This window comes from Balaenoptera acutorostrata, chromosome 7 (assembly GCF_949987535.1).
Source record: "Balaenoptera acutorostrata chromosome 7, mBalAcu1.1, whole genome shotgun sequence".
NCBI lineage: Eukaryota > Metazoa > Chordata > Mammalia > Artiodactyla > Balaenopteridae > Balaenoptera > Balaenoptera acutorostrata.
The window spans coordinates 19,506,158-19,518,117 of record NC_080070.1 but is presented as its reverse complement, the minus strand read 5'-3'; the positions used below and the strand labels follow the sequence as shown (position 1 = coordinate 19,518,117).

General features: G+C 40.4%; 1 protein-coding gene across 1 annotated transcript in view; it reads right to left on the bottom strand.

Moving 5' to 3' along the window:
* Positions 1-706: 706 nt before the first annotated feature.
* Positions 707-11,960, bottom strand: part of SLC35B4 (solute carrier family 35 member B4) — a 35,343-nt gene continuing 24,089 nt past the window's right edge. Inside the window, exons 4-10 of the mRNA XM_007177139.2 lie at positions 11,319-11,368; positions 8,855-8,936; positions 8,575-8,635; positions 6,972-7,081; positions 5,546-5,621; positions 2,521-2,596; positions 707-1,673 (exon numbers count right to left, since the gene is read on the bottom strand). Of these exons, the coding sequence (XP_007177201.1) occupies positions 1,427-1,673; positions 2,521-2,596; positions 5,546-5,621; positions 6,972-7,081; positions 8,575-8,635; positions 8,855-8,936; positions 11,319-11,368 (702 nt within the window). The 3' untranslated portion in view covers positions 707-1,426. The remainder of the gene's footprint in view (positions 1,674-2,520; positions 2,597-5,545; positions 5,622-6,971; positions 7,082-8,574; positions 8,636-8,854; positions 8,937-11,318; positions 11,369-11,960) is intronic.

The following is an 11,960-nucleotide window of genomic DNA, read 5'->3' as shown; positions in this document are numbered from 1 at the left end:
ATCTCGATATAAGAACACAACCTGAACCCAGCGCAGAAGGAGGGGCCTCTCTCTGTGTGCGAAAAGATGGGCTGGTAAGTCTGCCGGCCTCCAGAGCACGTACCTGCGTGAGACAATGAAGGTCCGAACTGAGTGAAGGACAAGGAAATAAAAACACTGACTTCCATGCTCTCCTCTTCTCCCGAGTGATCACAAACCACACGAGAGCACACACACACCTACATGTGCCATCCTGACACTGTTCTTCTTTCTCAAAGTTATCCCATGGGAGGAAAACCAGACCTTTGAGATGATTAGCAGAAGGGGGGCATGTTTCTATTAATACATATGATAAAACACACACACTCCCATACCCATCAAGAACATTAAGATGACATCCCCCCCCCCCAAAAAAATTTCCATTTTAGTTGTGATTTGGCCTGATACACCACATCCACACCCACTGAATATGTTGGTTCACTCATTAGCCTGGCTGGTCATAACTATCAGAGTTGCCAGGCGGAGCTGAACGTCTCTGGTTGAGAAGCATTTCAAAGGCTTAACCTCCCCCACGGGGAGCCCGCCCTCAGTGCCTGTCTGTGCTCTCTGGGTGCCCCTGCCCCGGGGGCCAGCTTCTCCTGGGCCATCCTGGCGTCACCATCTCAGCTCGAGGCTAATGAATCAGAAAACTGAGAGAAGACACAGAGAAAAAGTCTCTCTTTCCCAATTCAAACACAACCTTTCTTTCTTATTAACAGTGCCATACAGAGATGCGGCAGCTTTGTTCTAGGTACAGAAAGCAAAAGGTGTGAAAGCATATGACTTTTGCATAGAAACAAAAAAAGGAAAAATGTGGGAAAGGATTCCCACCAGTCCTGCCCCAGGGTCACCAGAGGGCACAGGGGCACCTGCTGCTTTCCCAACACACAGGAGAAAGCCCAGCCCCAGCATCACCGGTGCCTCGGTTCACCCGGCCACTCAGTTGTTCCTGGTTGGTGGCGGGGGGGAGGTGCCTGGAGCGTCTGCCTGAAAAGTGCTGCTGTGGGTGGCAGGGTGATGGAACAAGGGGAAAGGCCACAGGAGGATAAAGGCTGTTACAGCAGAGAATCATCAGGACAGGGAAAATCTTGTCCAAGACCGTGGATGTAAAACTAGTAGCTCTGGGGACTCAGATTTCAATAAGCAAGTACAGTGCTGAAATTTTGGTAGAAACAACAACAAATGGAAAGGCTGTTCAATAGTGGAGAACTGTTCTTTTTTCCTATTTCAGGGTTGGGGGCTTCTATTCAGGGTCCACAAATGTTGGTCTGTATAGTCATGAGAAATCTGAGAAGTCCGTCCCTCTGAGGATTCTCTGGCACATGGGGGGTGATTCAGCATTAACCAAGGTGAAATGGTGGCCAGACCCTGGCTCACTAGCCTCTGGTCTCTCTGCTCCAGGAAGGCCTCAGTTCTTCTTGGCCTCCTTCTGAGGCTGGCCTTTGGTGGTTCCCAGGTTGTTCCACACCTCTGTGTACATTAGGGTCCCAGTGAAGACAAACAAGGTGCCCAGCCAATGCCACAGAGTGAAAGGGTTCTGGAAGTACAAGATGGAAAAGATGAGGCTCACAAACTTGCGTAGAGTCACGACGAGGGTGACGGTGAGGGAGGCGCATTCTGTGGTCAGGATGAAGACGCCCCAGATGCACACGTACCTGGAGGGGCAGGGTTAAGGTGGTTTTCTGTAGACAACCCAGAGATCAGTGGGAGAACCTTCTGGCAAGGTTCTTGGCTTCAACATTCATGTTCTAGGAACCAAAAAACATGGGGGTTGGCTACAGCTGCCCTGAGGCACTTCCTTGCTAGAACAGCCTGCAGAATTCCTGGCCTGCCATTGCATTTGTGGATCCTAACTTGAAACTGCCTGAAAGCCTCCTATTATTCTTATCCTGGATTCTTGCCAGAGTTTACAGAGAAGTCGCCTCCCCAGTAATGACAGAAGGTAACACTCTCGGTAAAGTTGATCACACCTCCTCCCAAAAAGAACTCTGTAGGGCAAACGAATGAGATGACTTCAGAGCAATGAGGTCAATCTCAATCTGTTTCACTGTTTCAAAGACTCAGTGATTTTTATAATGGACCTAACGGTGGTTCCAAAGAGCCATTTTAAAAATTAGGTTTTAGTTAATTTGAAATTTCTTGCAGGATTTTGTGGCAGCTTGTGAAACATCCTAGGACACTGAAAAACTCCATGTAGAAATCACAGCGCATTTCTGTCATATACTAATCCTTCATTACCCATTGATTTCTACACCTCCACCCAGAGCTTTTCCTTCCTGGTGCCCTGGGACTTACTGACCCTCCACACCACCAGCATCTCTTCCCCCCCTCTTCCCGCAACAAAGGAGCTCACTGGATGGGCCTGTCTGTCTCCTGCTTACTGCAGAAGAGATCAAGGCAAAAACGAAACTCATGGCACTGCACCATTAGAAGAAAAGAATAAACATTCCTATGCCAAAATACCACAGCAAAGGCCATATGGCAGAGGGGTGCAAAGGATACTGGGTGATGACATTCATGAGGAGGTAGAACCACATGATGGGCACTATCACACCAACCACTGGAACCTGATATAATTCTGCAAAGATTAAGAGGAGAGAGAGTTATGTCACTTCTGACAGCTTATGTTTTCATCTTTTTGAACAAAGTAACACAGATGAACATAATAGAAATAGAGGTGTTATTTCTCTTGCAAATACATTTGGATCATACACCACTTACTTGCCTTGATTCGAGGCTACACCAGCCTCAAGAGTCATTACACTGGTTTCTTAAAACAAATTATAATTTATTTTACTTTTAAAATAAACTCTTTACCGTTCACCTGAATAGGACCCCACTTTACAGAGAAAGACTGTGAAACACAGAGAGGTTCAAAATGATATGGTCTTAACTGACAGTTAACACAAGATGTAATAAGATAACCCATAACTAATGCCATTTGGAAATATATTCAATCCTCAATCAAAGAATTCTAAATTATACAAGGCTGTATATATTCTATATCTATTAAGTTAGCAATTAAACATTTATAAATAATATCCTAATCTGGCAAGGTGGTAGTGGAACTAGCAGCCATTCAGTGGGTGATAGTATAAATTGGTGTTTTTTTGTTTTGTTATAAATTTATTTAATTTATTTAATTTTGGCTGTGTTGGGTCTTCGTTGCTGTGTGCGGGCTTTTCTCTCTAGTTGCGGCGAGCGGGGGCTACTCTTCGTTGCGGTGTGCGGGCTTCTCATTGCGGTGGCTTCTCTTGTTGCAGAGCACAGGCTTCAGTAGTCATGGCTTGCAGGCTCTAGAGCGCAGGCTCAGTAGTTGTGGCGCACGGGCTTAGTTGTTCCGCAGCATGTGGGATCTTCTCGGACCAGGGCTTGAACCCGTGTCCCCTGCATTGGCAGGTGGATTCTTAACCACTGCGCCACCGTGGAAGCCCTGGTGTTGTTTTAAAAATCAATTTCACAATATGCATTAAGGAGCCATAAAAGTATTGCTTCTTATTCTTAGGAATCAATCCTAGTTAATTCAAAAGAAAAAAGTTGTATATATTTTGCAGTCATATTTATAATAAGGAAAAACTCTGAATCAATCTAAATGTCCAGTGATAGAGCAAGGACTATGTAAGCAAAGGGAAGCAAACTAGATGAGGCGTTATATACTTGACAAAAAAAAAAAATCGTAAAGATTATATATCGTCATATAAAAAACTCAGAATGAAAGTGAAAAAGCAAGTATAAAATTATATCTACACAAGGATTACGACTATGTAAGAATGTATGCGAATAGAGTCAGGAAGGAAACTGGTAAAATGAAATTAGCTCACGTGTAGGGTGAGGAACTGTAACTTTCCTTCCTTTAAATACATTCTTATGTTAGTTTTATATCATGAGACTTGCACAGTAAATATGTGGGAGGAAATAAAATATCCAAGATCAGAGAATAAGGACATAGTAATCCTCGAAGGGTCAGTTCTTTTTATATTGCTAAATTGTTTGTGGGGCTTGAATTATACAGCATAACTGAGGAAAGTGTAACAAAGTGATGTTGAGATCTGGTTAGTAAATGAACATTAATTTTCTTTTGCAAAAAATAAAAATTCATATATATAAATAATTTATTAAAATTGTATGTCTGGACTAGTGGGAAATCCCCATAATTTGGTATTCTATTGTCTTTGAAACACTTAGCAAGTATTGAAATGAAAAGAGAGTTAACAAATGTTATTACTGTTTAATAACTTCAGAGATTCACTGTATCAATTTGCTGAGGAAAGACAATCAATATGACATAAAGTATTTAGACAGATGTACAGTTCCCTCAGAATATTCAAGGATAACACGTTCATCTGAGACATTTAAGCAAGAGAAAAAAGTGTATACTTAACTTAGGAATGATTCTAAAGATTCAATTTTTTGAAGGCAGACCTTAAAAAATCTTTTATAAAAATACCCATCCCTGTGACTTTTAGAAGGAGCATTCTAGTAACTAAATCAATATCAATCCTAAGGAATTTGATAATGTATTTATATCCATAGCCCTTTGCTATGTGGGGACTCTAAGAGACCTTAAAAACCAGTGTCAAAAATCAGCTATATGTCAATTATACCTCAATAAAAAAAAGTCAGAAATGATTGAGTAATTCAGAGCCTTAAAAACTTTCTTACACGCTGCCACCATCACACACTTTATTGCAGGCACACGGGACAGGCAATTCTGCAAACTCAGAGAACAGTCACAACTTCACAACTTGTGACCAGATAGCAAACAAATGTTTACTCAGCACCTACTGTCATTCTACAAAATACACTTACCATTTTAGGTCTGAGCAACATAAAGACGTAATTTTTAAAATGTGTATTTGTTCCTTGTGTATTCACTTGTCTGTATAACAAGCTATGTCTTTTAGTAGATAATCGGATTATATCAGTAATTTCTTTCAAGTTAACTGGCAATTATTAGCTAATTTATTAAATACTTTAAAAAGTAATAGCTAACTTACACTGTAGACATTTGAACTAATTTTGTTTACTCCTGCTGCCTACCTACCCTGTAACTAGGAAAAAGCCCTGTCATCATTTTTGTTCCTCCTTGCTCAGAGGCAGCTCGGCCTGGATCTGTGAGCAGACTGCCTTTCCCAGCAGAGAGGGATGAACAGGAGTAAAGAAGCTGGACTGCTGCCCAGCTTCTCACGGCTCCAGTCACTGCAGTATTATTACTATTTGTTTGCATTCTCAGAACATCATACATTCCACCTTCAAATGCAAACACAAATTCCACAGCAAAACAGAAAATTTGAAGATACTGTCTTACTTCATTTGCAAATAATTGAGAAGTGCCTATAAAAGCTTTTGCTGCTGCAACCACTGATTAATGGCACTACATTCCAGGAAGGTGGAACGGGGACTGTTTCCCGGGGGGACAGATGATTTGGATAAGATCATGAAAAAAGCAGTGGTCAAGTCGAGAGTAAAATGAAGACGCTGCCTCTGAACACTGTTAGGTAATTCTACTGGATAACCCCAAACTCACCAGAATTATTGAATAGAACTGCATGGTCATAAATGTCAGAAGCCAAGAAGATGAAACCAGGAAGTGGAAGGGCATGCTAGGGGAAGAAACATTTCGTGTAAATTTAAATGCAAAAACATTATAGAAGAATTAGAGTATCTTTACAATGATTGAAAGTTTTACAAGTTGTTTAACAAGCAATATCAAGAAAAGCAAGTCAGACTTATTTATTAAGTTAAAAGTATCCAGTGCTACTGACCACTTACATTGTAGGGCATGATATCAACCCCCAAATGACAGTTCTTGCCCTACGAAGTCTGATGGTCATTACACACAAAACAAAAAAATAGAGCCAGCATCCTTTCCTCAACAAAAGGGAATGGAAAATTGAAACACACAGTCATTCTGCCCAAAGGATCTGCTACATTTTACTATTTTTGAGAACGGTTCAACAAATATAACAGATTTAAAAATTATATGGAATGTGCAGGCAGATTTTAGGGAGTTCAGGAAACCAGTGGGAAAAGAGACTGGAGGACAATATGAAGTTAGGGATAAAGAAATGAAGACAAGAATAAAAAGAGATTGAAGAGGAAGGGGAAACAGTAGGTAAGCAAAGATAAGGTGCTTGACAACAACCCACCACTACTACCACCACAATAATAAGGAATCACAGTAAACATTTACCAAGCAGTTAACTATACAGCAGGTACCATGCTAAAAGAAACACGGAAACCAAACAGAATGATCCTTTATTTTTTAAATTCTCAGCCGCATACTCTAGTTCTAACTAAATATCTCAAATTGCTTGTCTGCAACTTCAGTACAAACGGTTGGCAGGGCAGGAATCCCTGAGATTACTGAATCTGGAGGCAATGATATCACCATGACCTTGAGGAGCTGGGCATTATTTCAACAGAAAAGACGGAGGAGAAAGAGGAAAGTTAGAGGAGGTGGCTCTAGATTAGCAGTTTCAAACAAGAAGCAAAAGCATATATAATTAACTAATTAAACTCTCCATCAAAGGAATAAAGCCCATCTGAGGGACTTACTCCTCAAATCCCATCTTCCCCAGCTCTCCCAAATGCCTGCCCTCACATATTCTCCTTGGCATGGGGTTTCTGAAACTTCTATTCCCTTTCTAGGTTTCCATATTGGTTTTAATTTGATTTCATCTATAGGAACATTGGGTTCCTTGTCCCTTGGGATTGTTCCTGGTTGGCAGACATGTTCTGTTCACACTGACTGATGATGGTCACCTCGTGTAGAGAACTGTGGCAGCCTATTAAAAGTGCCAAAGTCCGTGGGCCCCAAAACAGTTTATTGGATAATAAATTGATCCTTCGACTACATCAGAAGGATGACATATCATATTTGAAATAACATATTACAATAACAATAACAACTCAATAATTTTCATCTTCCCTGGGTTCAAGAAACTGCTTACGTTATAAAACAAAGCCTCCTTGGAGTGTTTCCCAAATTGTTTGTACAGAGTCTCTTGGAAAATACCCATCCTTGCTGACATCAGAAGAGCGAAAGTCAGTGCCCCAATACCTAAAAAGCAAACATCGAGTTACAAGATGCCTGCATTTGCTAACTTCCAGGTCTTTTCTTAATGAACATTAAGTTCTACAAACATTACACACTAAATGTGGAACATATACAAAATTTTAAAAGAAATAAAAATCAACCACAATACTATCTCTCTCTGTATATATACTTAGGTAGATATTTTATGCTGAGACAGGATCATAATGAATATATAATTTTATATCTTGCTTTCTTCATGACCTTTTTCCTGGATTTTCCTTCAAGTCATTCATTAAAATTTTTTCAAAAGTATGGCTGCATATTATTCTATCGTGTGGATGTACCATACTTAAATGTCTTATAATAGGAGAATGGTTAGATTACTTCCAATTATTTCATCATTAAAACCAATGTACATCCTAGTTCACAAATCTTTAAACAAAATGTTGATTATTTCCTTAGGATAAACTCTCATAAGGGGGATTACTGAGTCAAAGGTTGTAGACATTTTAAAAACTCAATACATACACATACTTTTTTTCCCAGAAAGGCTGTGTCAATTTACCATAAACAGTTTATATGAAAATGGTTGCCTTACTGCATCCTCAGCAGCAATGAGAATAATCATTTATTATCTTGCCAATATAAGAGACCAAAATTAAAAGGTACTGCATTTTGGTTTCAATTTGCATTTCTTTGATTACTAGACTAGCAAGGCTGAACATAAGTTTACTGAACGTTAATTTTGTCCCCATGAATTGTGTGTTCATGTCTTTTGCAAGTTCTTATTGGATAAAGTATCTTTCTAATAGTTGATAAAGAGCTTTCTATGTTAAGAACAACAACCTAAAGAGATAAAGTTTCAAAGTCAAGAGGTGAGGAGAATGCAGTTCTTTCATTGCTACTTTTCTTCCATTTGGTCAGTCTCAATATCTTATTGCCATCACTAACTTTCCCCTCTCTGTCATACACAGCAAGGGCAAAGCTCTATAGGAGTTGTTTAATTAATTCAACAAAGAGATATTTGTATTTTTAAAAACTCCCCAGGAGATTGTGATGATCCGTCAGGTTTGGGAACATTGCCATGTGGAACAGCTTATGAGGAAAATAAATCTAAGATTTAGAAATGGGTCCCTTGGAAATTTAAAGAGTCAACTGCTGTAATGTGCCCTCCTTTTGTAGAAGCTTCCGCTCAGCAGACAGATCATAAAGAAATGGATGATACTCTATTGCTCCCAGAGAGTGTGATGGGCAACTAGACACAGACTTTTCTTTCTACACCAGTGGCAACCAAGAAAGCATCCATGCTGTAGAACACACTACCATGAATACAGACTTTTTTTTTTTTTTCGTTTCTTGAACACTAAGGTTCAGAGATAAATAATCCCAGATGCCTCTCTCTTCTATGGCATAATTTGTTTAGCCGAAGCTTCTTGCCAAGAAACATATCCCTTAGGAGAAACCTCTGAAAACAGAACTGCAGAGGAAATTAGCTTTATTGTAATTACTGTACTTGCCTAGCAACCACCATGCAAATGCCTGGAATCCATCATTCTCACTCGAGCTGGACTGGGAAGTCTAGGAAATAAGAAAAAATACGAGGTACAGAGACCAGAACTACATTCAAGGGGCCTCGATACAAGGGAAATATTTATGTTACCCATTTCCCTCTACTCTTCTCTTTCAGAGATTTAAATCCTTGTATTACATGAGCATTTACATTTATTATATCATTAATAAGTACCTGGGCCCCCAAGGCAAGCAGTGAATAGAAATCATTTGTGAACAGATTCTTACCACCTGCTTTGCTGACATGAAAGTGCAAATAAATATCCCCACAGACACCAGGGCAATGGAGGTATATTTGAATACACTGTATCTGCAAAAATAAGAAAAAGAGCACCTCAGGAAAGCACAGATACAAAGTTCCACATGATGTTGACAGTCAGATGGTTCATGAGAGCACACATCACCTAAACACAATCAAGGGGATCACTTCCCAGCAGAATCCACCTAAGTCTGTGCGCGAAAGAATCAGGATGCTGACGAGTTTCTAAACAATGCCCTTTCTGGTGGTGTTTAAGACAGTTTGTTTCCCATAGTTTGGGCACCAATAGATTGTTTCATCAGAAACAAAGACAGACCAGACATGACAGCCCATCCTGCTCTCGAGTCCAGATGAAAGCCTGATAGATCTTAAGGGATGCCTGTTGCTTCTCTTGGCTTCTGGGGCCCAGACCTGAGTGTGAAGAGACACAGCACGCAGAGGAAGGACGGAAGGAATATCAGGAACAAGCAGCAGGACTCCACACGCAGAAAAGAATTCAACTGTCCCTTTTCAGGGGAGGGGACTGTTTTTATGTCTCTTAAATATTGTTTTTAAATGTTGGCATAGTTGGATAAAGCAAGTAATATTAAACTAATAGGACTATTACCAGTAATAACAGCGGCATTTCACATTAACTAAAATAGTATCAATTAACATCCCTCTCAGGCTCTTGGTGATAAAGCAAAAGGCCTCAGACAGGAATGAAAAGAAGTTAAAACCTTACATCTGAAGTTTTCTACTCAAATACTTTGTATAGTTCTGGTCACAGCGCCTCAGAAAAAGGCCAACGGAACTGGCTGAGGGGCAGAGCAAGGGGCCAAGAGCACCACGCTAGAGAAGAGGGGCGGGCGAGGACACAGGCACTGCTGCAGGCAGACAGAAACATAAGGGAACTCTTCAGCCTGCAAAGATCAGACAGAGAGGTCTAAACAATAATGAAGGTCATGGTTAAGGTGAATATAGATTTGGTCTTCAAATCCTGGAAAGGGGAACACACTATAAACTTGAAGGGTGCTACTCAAGATAAACAAAAGGAGATAATTACTAATCCATGATATTAGACAGTTAGCTTAGGGAAATTCCTGTTCTCTGGGTGATATAGACTGGAGAGAGTCAAAAAAGACTTAGAGAGATTCAAATGACAGACTAAAAACAAGCTCTTAAGGAAAACTGCAATGTTTAAGGCCCCCGACACTTGGGGTATGTCAGGAGAATACATTCCTTTTATAATAAGGAATTATATATTATACATATATATATGTATCCCTATGCGCCAAAATCAAAGGTTGGAAAGACCACGGGTCTGTCCCAATGTGAACTTTACACTACCAAGAAGCACAGGGGTCACTTCAAAGATAATGAACCTGACCATTACCTCCGTATGCATGAACAGAGAGAACCTAGAAAAGAAATCAACTACAATGGTGCTTATCTGGGGAATACATAAGCCTCAGGAGATAAAGAGCTCATGATAAGGAGCCTTATCATGACACAGCCCTTATTACTTAAAAACTCTAGCTTCCCACACTGAATTGACAGCTACTTTCCAAGCTGGTAGAGTTTTAATACTTCGGGCTGGGTACTGAATACACTGAAAAGCAGGCACCAACTTGCACGATTTTGGTCTGAACAGTGAGGATGAACTTCCCCCTGAGAAGTGTTCCAGACTGCATGGGCTGTCTCTGCCCCACACACCTCTCCTCCCTGGGAGTGAGGCTCCGAACGAAGGTGAGAGACAAATGCTTGGAAACAGCATCCCAGATACTTCTGATATTTCCCAACCATACCCAGAGAGAGCCACTGGTGACAGTTACAAAGAACGGTCCTGAAACTTTTCATTGCATCTTGTTTGGCCACTTGGGCCTTTGTTAGGAATTTTCTTTATAACACGTACGATTATTTCTTAGCTCATTGTGTTGTACACTTCCTAGGACAGCACTGTCCCACAGAACTTCAGTGAAGCTGGCAATGTTCCACATCTGGGCTCTCCAAGACGGTCACCACTAGCCACATGTGGCTACTGAGCACTTAAAATGTGACTAGTGAGATGGAGAAACTATATACTTAATTTTAGTTACTTTTTAATATTTAAATTTAAATGTAAATAGTCACATGTAGCCGGTGGTGACCACGTGGGGACACTGAAGTTCTAGATCAATTGGCTTCGTAGATTAGTATGGTACTAGAGATTCAACAATGACAAGAGTTTATTAATTCTACACAGAGAATATGCTGCTCCAAAGCCACAGGTGGGGCCTCTTACCTGGTCCACTGCCTCAGGAATGGGCACCACTGTCACAGACAGAACTAAGAAACAAGCCAGCTAGCCAAGCGCAAACTTATCATCACTATGAGAAAAGGAATCCAGATGAGCTTATGGCTGGGGCTCAGCTTATCCTTCCTATACACAAAATATAAAAGAGTATTGTTTACCTTTTCTTCAAAATGATAATTCCTAGAATCATGTTGGCAATTAGAGAACCCTGTGAAAAGAGACAACAGAGTTTTAGTGCACTAGGGAAAGAAGATAACACAAATCAAGATAAGTATGAACAGGGGCAAGGTGGGGGAAACAGCTGGAAAGGAGGAGGTTCGGATGAATGATCAGTGAGGTTCACTATGTTGTTAGGATGGCAAAAATTCCAAACCGTAACAATCTACACGTAAAATAATACAACATGTTAAAGTTGACAATGAGAATAAAAATGATCAATTCTCAATAAGGGGTCAAAGCTGAAGCTGGGCTAGCAGGAATGAAGTATGTTATAGACTTATTTTTGTCCAATTTCCCATCTAATTTATAAGAGCCTTTAATAAGCTTCTCCTCACCCACAGTTTGACTGAATGAAGTTGTGCAGGGATCTGTCTCTTGTCTGGAAAGTTGTCAATCGACCAGCAAGTGTCTATTGAAAGTCTATTCTGTGATCAATGCTCTGAAGGTCATCTTAGTCATTATAATCAGCTCTGGAAAGTTGCTTTAGGGACCGCACATTCCATCTCACAAAAATCTCAGGCCACACAGAAAAGTTATAATTCCAATTTTTACCCATTTTGCATTCTTCTGCAATCCTAACT